Source organism: Micropterus dolomieu, linkage group LG15 (assembly GCF_021292245.1).
Source record: "Micropterus dolomieu isolate WLL.071019.BEF.003 ecotype Adirondacks linkage group LG15, ASM2129224v1, whole genome shotgun sequence".
Classification (NCBI taxonomy): domain Eukaryota; kingdom Metazoa; phylum Chordata; class Actinopteri; order Centrarchiformes; family Centrarchidae; genus Micropterus; species Micropterus dolomieu.
Window position 1 is genome coordinate 337359 of NC_060164.1, and position 9172 is coordinate 346530.

Below are 9172 nucleotides of genomic sequence, written 5' to 3' on the forward strand. Positions count from 1 at the left end.
GACACAGAAGTATAAATTGCACTTTAGAAGGGGAAAGCAGGATATGGAAAGCACTGCAAAACAAATTTTATTGGAACTACTTTCTACTAAAGAAATATTTTCAATGACAATAATTTTGTCCTATAGATCTAGAGTAGAAAGAGAGGAAAGAAGGAGAGAAAGCATTAGATGTTGCTGTTGAATTTTCCAATGCTATTTTCAATAATGTAAGCACCACAAATTAAATCCATTCACCTTGATTGTACTGTGATGAGGCAGAAATCTCAAAAGATGCTGTAATGTTTAGATCTTCAAAAAAATTCAACAAAATCTGTAAAATTGAATTGAATATGCTTTTCAACTTGCAGCTGGCAGTTTCATCTCATTTCACTATGACGTGGGTCATTTTGCAGAGATGAAACTTCTGTCACACTCACTGTCTGCTGTTATTGCTAGTTACTTACGTTGTTGTAAAGTTTGTGTAATATTACAAAGAGTACGGTACAGACCTGCTCTATCCTAAAAGTGCAATTACATAACTCCTAAACTTCGAACTTCAAAAACTTCTGCATAACAAAAATTGAAAAAACTTGAAACCGGCTTGAGATAGGCCATCCATACATTTAAAGATCATATCTGTTTTTACTGTTTTCATGTTAAAATGGATGGAAACCAATGGCTGCAAACAATCTAAAACTGAAAAATGTTAGGTAGCATAAAGCATAAGTGAGGCAAACACTGGTAGCTTAAAGGTATTATTAGCATTAATTAAATTTTGTTTAATTTCTATATTTAACGCCACAATGGTGGAGCTCTGGTCATGAGTGGGGGAACAGAGAAGAGTGAGGGAGAGTAGGGGCAGAGGGGGAAGGGTGTTTGCCCCCTGCAGGGCTGCTGATGGATGCAGGGCTCCTGGGGTTAAGGGGAGGGCAGTAAGGCCCTGAGCCAGGGTACATAGTGGCAGCTACCTGCCGCTCATAACACACACACACACATACACTCCAATAGTTTTCATTGCAGTTTTTAGTTAAACACCAACACTCTTTTGCACATCGTCTTACACACACTGGCCCACTTCATGTATCCCATGGGGGTTTACATGTTTAACCTGTATCCTCACACTCTCTCTCTCAAAAACACACAGTCACAACAACACCCACACAGCACAAGAGGCTAATGGGAGAGGGGGAAACAGAAAAACAAACCATTGGACAATATGAAGCCTGTCAGTGGAGCAGACAGAGACAGATTTATCGTGGGGGTGGGATTCACATGTCACAGCAGTGAACCACTGAACCACACTGTACAAAGAATAATGCAACAAAAACAACAAATGTCAAACACGGGTATTAACATAAAAGTAAAACGTAAGCCCTTTTAAGCACGTGCATGTATACATGTGTGAATTGCTGTAAGGTGTGTAAAATGGATGAAAAGATAAGTTATAAGTTAAAAATTGTATGTATTGCACTTTGCCATGAGTTACAGAGAATGTAATAGTAAGTCCAGTCATGACCTCAGCAGCCTCCTATACCACTGAGATCCACGCTGAGACGCAGCGTAGATGAGTTACAGCAGGAATGATCTCCTGAGCTGCTCAGAGGAAAATCTTGGAGGTATAAGTCTTTGGCTGAAGACGCTCCTCTTCTCAACCAGCATTTTGTGGGGTGTGATGCGAAGGGGGGCGCTGCTGACACTAACCAACTTGGACAGCATCCTCTTCTCCATCACTGCCTCCATAGTGTCCAGCTAACTGCTGAGCTTGTAGATAGCAGGTGAAGTGACTCCAGTACTTGAAACACACAGAGCAGCGCTCCACAATGTTTCAATATTTTCAGATTACGCTATCAAGGACACTGGGGGCACCTGACTCAGGTTGCACCTAATCATCTCCTCTGGTGCGCCCACTGGTGGCACAGTCCTGTATGACAATCTGACTGTGAAACCATCTTCTCTGATGGGAACGAGGCTTGTTGGCAGTTTGAGACATCAGTTAAGCAGCTGGAGTATGGTGAGGCTCTAATATGTCTTATTAAGACATACGATGCCAATATTGAACATTATTCATTCATAGCCTTTTCATTCTGCAGCCTTTCGAGTTACCCTGAACTCTTGCCTCCAGGTCCTTGAGTACTGGTCTTGATTCTGCAGAATGGCCACATTTACACTATAAAGGGAGCCCACTGATAGTCAATGGGCCATTTCGAGCCTTTCCAGCTAATTTAATGACACCTTAAATGATGTTTATTGATCAGACTGCTGAGTTTCTGTGTCGTTGTGGTCGATACTGAGCAGTCTAAGTAATGGCCAGAACAATCAATAAAGTCTAATTAGTAATGGTCGTGTTCAGGGGCTCTTCTGTGATAAAAGGGTGCGGTTTGCAGATAATTAATGTGGCACATGTCTTATGTCAAAAACAAAATGGGCCGATTTAATGTCATTGACCAGGCTGTGAGACGTGAATGTCTATACTCGCCCTGCTGTATGGGACTGCTGTCTGCTTCCTCTCAATCACTTTTCGCTCTCTGTCGTCGTCTACTGCTGTGCCTTGCTGCAGAAGTTCATGTGTTAGTTTGGATAAATGATTACGTCTTTATTCTGCGTTTCTCTGCAGTTGAGTTAAACCTGTAAGACCTCTCTCTTTATCAAATTCGTGGGGGGGGGGGGGGGGGGGGGGGTAAAAACGCTAATCGCCTGTAATCCTTTTAATGTCTCACACTTTACTCTGTCAATACACAAAGCTGAGCCGGTCCAGCTTCACTGACTGCCTCCCCAAAGCACGGCGTATTAATGAACATGAGAGGAGGGATGAGCAGGAGGGTCTGCTGGGTCATCATTCATCACCAACAGCTGATCAGCACTCAGAACTGTGTATCATCACGATGAGAAGCGGTCATATTGTGTTTTGAGAAACTTGTCGTGGCAGTGCGCGCGGGGCAGCGCAGGCTCCTCCTCGCCCCCCCCCCTACCGAATGTGGACCGCTCCTCAGGTAAAGGGATGTTTTAAATCAAGGGGGGAGGGAGGGGAGAGCAGGGCTGGGGCTGTCCGCTTTTGTTCGGCAGAAAAAGGGGGCTTGTTCTTAGCGAATCAGCCTGCCATTTTAACAGGGGGGGTGTGTGAGCGCAGAGCGAGACGCTTGACACGGGAGCGGTGTGGGATGGGAGCAGAGAGAGGAGAGAAGGAGCGTCCTACATGCAGTCCTGCCACAACCGAGCGGAGCAGCAGCATCGAGCCACTGCGAGAACACTGAGGAGCCCGAGCCCGTCCGAGCCTCCTCTACAGCTGGGTCACACACACCTGAAGGCCGCAGAGTACCACAGGGATTACAAACCAGGAGGAGCAGTCTGACAGCGCGGACGAACTTGTTTGTGAAAGATAGGAGAACAAAACTCTGCTGCGCTTTCCCCAAAACTCCAACGCACAACTCTGCTTCTGCAAGTGCACTTAGACCTTGTGTGGCCTTATGACAGACACTTCATTTTACTGACAAATTATCACTCATCACTTCTATTCCGCTTTGTCAGCGGGGCAGGGTCGCCTGTGATGGACACTGATTTGATGAAGAATGTGTCCACTGTGCGTGCATGAGCCTCTCTGTCAGCACCTCTGATATTTTTGTGGATTTCGGAGAAATCTCTGGACTTTGATTTCTAACAACATAAGCTGAACATTTCACCTCCATCCAACATGCGACCCATCCCATCCAAACTCAGCTATCTGTGAGTGCCTTTTCTCCCTCACTTCCACTCTTTACGCACTGTTGCAATGCTGCTCCACGCAGCTCCGAAGTAACCTAATACATGTTGTTCTTCTTCTTCTTTTGCAGGTTTCTACACTTATTTGCATTCTGCTACTATGCTCAGGTATGTCACTGCTTTCTTTTCTTTTCATATAAATGTTTTAGGATGTTCGTTTTCTTCGTTTTGGGCGCGTAAAACTAAGGATTAGCTTCACAAATCTGTAAAGCATATGGCGGTTCAGTCTTGTGATGCGCGGAGGAAAGGTGAGGGATCATCATAACATTATGTGATACAACAATATCGGATGGCTCCCACGGTGCGCCGGGCAGCGGGGCGCGCGGCTTGCTGGCAGGTTGCAGATGAACATACCGGCCCTGGCACAGGGCGCGCGGACACAGACGGGGCATCGGGGCAGAGGGAAATGCTTGCGAGTCTTGTGAAAAATGTCGTGGGGTTCAAAGTAACCAGGGCCAATGTTTCCGTCAGCAGCAGTCATTCCATCACAGCGGAGCGCGGCGGATAGAAAGATTGAAATAAAATGAAAATAAAAATTCAGACTTAGTATAAAGTTAAGGTAGACGTTCTGTTTATCCACATAATGGAGAGGGAGAAGTCGAGCATTTATTGCGTTCATAAAGTGTTTTTGCTGTGCGCTGTGGAGCACATTCTCCTGTACGCACAACCTGTAATCACATCGTGCGTCTTTTTTGGAAGCTGTTAATTTCATTTGGCAGCATCTCTGCTGGAAGTTGTTACACTTGTCACTCGGGAAAAAACAACAACAAGCTGTTGTTGCGTTAGGATATATTTTCCCTCTGTGCCTAAGTGCTTAAATCATTCCTACAGTAAACTGAAGAAAGACATTCGGGTTGATGTTTTTTCTCCCTTTGCGCAGTTTAATGTCAGTAAAAAAAATAAATCAATCAATTAAAAGACAAATGTACACATACTGATTATTGTGATGACGTCTAATTTCTGACAGGTAACCAATCAGTCCCCGCCTAATTTCACGCAGCATGTAAGCGAGCAGAGCAAAGTGACGGACCGCGTGAGCCGCAGATTGATCCGGGTCTACCAATTGTACAGCCGGACCAGCGGCAAGCATGTGCAGGTCCTGCCCAACAAGAAGATCAACGCCATGGCCGAGGACGGAGACGTGCACGGTAAGAGAAGCTCAGCAAATCACTAAAGACACGAACTCCTTCTGTGCTACCCACGATCAAAAATCATCATCAGACCCTTTACATGTTAGGGGAAGGTGGATCAGTCTGACGGTTGGTTTTTAAATTGTACGTTTTTTCTTAAAATTTTGCATCAGTGTATAGAGTAATCTGGAAATATTTCATGTTATTCTCATACGTCACTCGTCACTCACCTGAAGACATATTTCACTTCAGTGTCCGTTCAGTAAATACAAAAAGCGGTTTGATCATATTTGGCCTTGCAATTAGCAAATAGAAAAATTTCTCCTTGTCACATTCTATTCCAGTTGGCCATCAAATGTATACTATTTAATTTTTATTTCTAAAAATGTATTCTTATTATTGTATTTATTTTTGCAATTTATTTTCCAGGCTTAAATTTCTTTTTTGCCTGTGATTGAAATTATTCTCAAACGTGGCTCAAGGCCAATATCATCACACTAGTGAAGCAGGGGCTGCCATTTCTCAGGGCCTGAAGCATTTAAAGCACAAAAAAAATTGAAATATAAAAATGAACAAAAATATCTCACCTTTAAAGACAAATATTTCATTTCAATGCTTTCATTTTATTTAGTTAGTTTATCTAGTTCTGTCTTGTTTCAAGATGCTGACATTTCCAGACAAAAGTGATTATTATCAACATTTTCTGGAAACCTTTGACCCTTAATCAACCAGCTGACTGTTGGAGGTGATCATTCTTTGCACCATATATGATCTCTGTCCGTACGGCTGGAGGGGAAGAGGTTCAGAGCTCAGAGAAACTGTCTGGTGGACTGTAGATGGTGCTGGAGGTGATCCTCCAGAGATCCTGCACGTCTGGAAGAGCCATTAGAAGTCATCTTACTTCAACCTCCTGAACATTTCCTGCATAGCTCCTTCTCCCCTCTCCACCCCCACCTTCAACCCCACTCCGTCCAGCCTCAGAACCAAACAGGCCTCTTTGAGCTTTGCTGCCACTCTGGCCTAAAGTGCTTGCTGTTTTTAGAGTAAACTGAATTCCATACAGAACAGGGACTCCACACAATAACGGTGTGTTTGCAGCTGCTGTCTGTACTGGGGCTCAGGTGTTGGAAAAGGCCATGACCATCCTCAGAGGCCTCCATAACCCCGTGGCCTACGCCATGAAACCAGTTTTATCAGACAACGTGGATTAAAATGGAATTCATAAAAGGTCATCTTCTGGTTTTTAATGTTCTGGATCACAATCTATGAGAGTCTCAAATTAGTGCAGGGACTGGAAATGACCCAAAGATATATACTACCTGTCATTCTGCAAAGGTTAATTAACATTGACATTGCCTTGTTTTTTTGTCTTCTTGATAAGCAATGCAATGATGAAGTCATGCTCTGTGAACTGTCCATTTTCTTTTTGGTAGTTCTCAGGCTAGAGAGCCCAATGTGGAGCTTTATGTGTGAGGTCAGTGCAGATCTGATGGGCCTGCCAGGATCGCCTCTTTAGCTTTCAAAGAATTAAGAGACACGTGGTTTTATCATTTTGCAAGAATTTCAGCTTGCATAAATCCCAGGAATGGTCCCACAGCTTTTGGTGTATGAAAGTGTGTGTGTGTGTGTGTGTGTGTGTGTGTGTGAGGGGAGAGAGTATGCGTGCTTGGAAAAACATACTCAGGAATATCTGCTTGTGTTGTCAATGCTTTTATGTCTATGCCCACATGCGTGTGCACAGACACCGTTGATTCATTCAGGTTTTAATGTTGAAAGAATATTTCAGACAGACTCCAAAAAAATACACATTTTGTTTAATCACATGAGACTTTGACCAACCCGGCTAACAAAACTCTTTCTTTTTGATTTCTTTAGCTAAACTCATTGTGGAAACGGACACATTTGGGAGCCGAGTGCGCATCAAGGGAGCTGAGACGGGCTTCTACATCTGCATGAACAAGAGGGGGAAGCTCATCGGCAAGGTGAGCGGAAAAGTTGATCTAAACCAGCCGAAGCAGGGGGATGGTTGGCCAGCTTATTGTAGCTGATGTCAAAATGTCAGTGGTTGTAGCAGCACAGCCAGAGGAGTGAAAATGAGCGTGCTTTTAAACTAGCTGGGATTATCCACAGCTGAAAGTAGTCCCCTACAAACAGTATTCCCTCCTGTTTCGTTAACGTTTATTAAATACTACAGTGAGCAGCTGTTTTAGGAAATTACTGAACCTTTGTTAAAAAAATGAAACAAAATATATAGCTGTTTTTTAAAGGTGAACATCTGCAGTAGGAACCAACAGGCTTGGTGCTGAAAGCCACAGACAGCAGTGGGGAAGTCAGGAAGTGTTGAGACTGACCAACACATTGTTGGTTTGCGTGTGTGTTTTCGGTGCTGTCATGACTTGAAGAAGATGACCAGCTACATAATTCTTGTGTTTTCCTTCCGTCTATAATCAGCGTGTACATGAAAGCTGGCCTGACATGATTTGTTGTTTTGAAGCCTTTAAGCTGGAGTTCACTAACATTAGGCTCCAGGTTAGGGTTCAGTGTCTCAGATGTGTATCCGTTGCTGAGTGTGTAGGTGTGTGTTTCAGGCTGAGGCTGTCTCAGTGCCCCTCTCTCACTGTGACAGCTAATAAACAGAGCTGCCAGCCTCTCTGCAACCCCCCCCCCGCACAGATACACACACACACACACTCCCCTCCGCCCACCCAGCACCCTGCCTCGTACGCCATCTGCCCCGAGCTACCAGCCCAGTTACAGCCCAGTTACAGCCTGCGCCGGCCCCAGTGTGATTGTGTGTGTCGAAGAGAGAAAGAATGGACAGCGAGTGTGTCTTTTGTGTGCACATGGGTGTATGAGGACTATTTTTAACTATTACTATTTTGTCCTAAAAGGTGGGAGCTTGTTACTGTAAGCAAGTCCAAGTCCAGCTAATGCTGTTTAAGCTGACCTGACATTTTCTTACTGATAGAAATTGTATACTGTTTTGTGATATCACCAACCAGAGGCCGTACTTCACCCACCTTTTTATTCACGGGTCTCATCCCTGAGGTGTCCAAAGTCAACAACCTGAACTAACAGGACAGCAGAGGACTGCTGAGATGTATTTAAGAGATGTATTCTATTGATTGTTATTCAACTCAAGCAGACCTGTTCCGGTAAATTTAGCTACAAATGCAACAGGAGATTCAACCAGGAGTGAAAGTAACACTTGGAGGCTGATTAAGGCTTTATGGCTGGAGGATCCGTCCTGCAGCTACTGACCCACAAGGGCTGCTGGATGTTTTCTGAAGGGGGAGAAGAGTCATCGCTTACTGTCATCCCCCTCTCTCTGATCTGTAATGACTGTAGCATATGCTGCATGTATGAGGGGAGGGCTGTGTGTGTGTGTGTGTGTGTGTGTGTGTGTGTGTGTGTGTGTGTGTGTGTGTGTGTGCAGGGGACAAGCTGCACAGGGAAGCCTTTATACATCTGATATTTCCCATCTGTAAATCTTTATCGAGGAGTCTTCCCTGAACATCCCCACTAACTGTTTTTCTGTGTGTGTTTCCACAGACAAACGGACAAGGCCGCGACTGTATCTTCACAGAGATCGTTCTGGAGAATAACTACACTGCGCTGAGAAACGCCCGCTATGAGGGCTGGTACATGGCCTTCACCCGCCGCGGGAGGCCACGGAAAGGCTCACGGACGCGCCAGCACCAGCGCGAGGTCCATTTCATGAAGAGGCTGCCGAAGGGGCAGCAGCCCTCCCACCCAAGCCACCACGGCCCTTTCGACTTCATCCACTACCCCTTCAGTCAAAGGACTAAACGTACACGATACTCGTCAGAGCACTGAGGAGGGGGAGGGAGATAGAAAAGACAGAAAGAGAAAGAGGAGAAACTGAGAGACTGACTGAATTACCAGCAGCCGACACACTCCTCTGCTCTTCAAAAACAACCTCTAGAAGTTTTTATACTGAGCATTACTATATCTTAATATGTGGTTTCTTTTCTATTTTTCTCGAAGTAAAAAAAAAGCTGTACATAGACAAAAAAATGAGAAATCTATTTTTGTACACCAGACTTAGTACTGACCTGTGTAAAAAACAAAACATAAAGAGAAGTTTGTCTTTAGATGCACATAACTCATTGTCTGACTTATCGGGGACATCTTAGTAGAGTGCGTTGTGTTGTTTTATTTTATTTCATTTTGACCACTGGAGTCATTTTTTGGACTCTCGCCTGCTGCTCAAGGAGACTTGAAGGGCCCTGAGTGACCGCACTGCCAGGGAACGCTGCGTTCACAGACACAAACTGTCACACACT

General features: G+C 44.6%; 1 protein-coding gene across 1 annotated transcript; it reads left to right on the top strand.

Moving 5' to 3' along the window:
- The first annotated feature begins 3667 nt into the window (after positions 1–3667).
- Positions 3668–8702, top strand: fgf8a (fibroblast growth factor 8a). The gene is made up of 5 exons (XM_046070934.1): positions 3668–3699; positions 3807–3843; positions 4703–4883; positions 6741–6847; positions 8418–8702. Exons 1-5 carry the CDS (start codon positions 3668–3670, stop codon positions 8700–8702), a joined length of 642 nt encoding a protein of 213 aa, XP_045926890.1.
- Positions 8703–9172: the final 470 nt, after the last annotated feature.

What these genes read in the sequence shown, in the direction of transcription:
- fgf8a (XM_046070934.1), top strand. Translation starts at nt 3,668, where the DNA reads ATGCGACCCATCCCATCCAAACTCAGCTATCT. An exon ending in CCATCCAAACTCAGCTATCT is followed by an intron (nt 3,700 to 3,806) that starts GTGAGTGCCTTT and finishes CTTCTTTTGCAG; the next exon opens with GTTTCTACACTTATTTGCAT. An exon ending in CGAGGACGGAGACGTGCACG is followed by an intron (nt 4,884 to 6,740) that starts GTAAGAGAAGCT and finishes TGATTTCTTTAG; the next exon opens with CTAAACTCATTGTGGAAACG.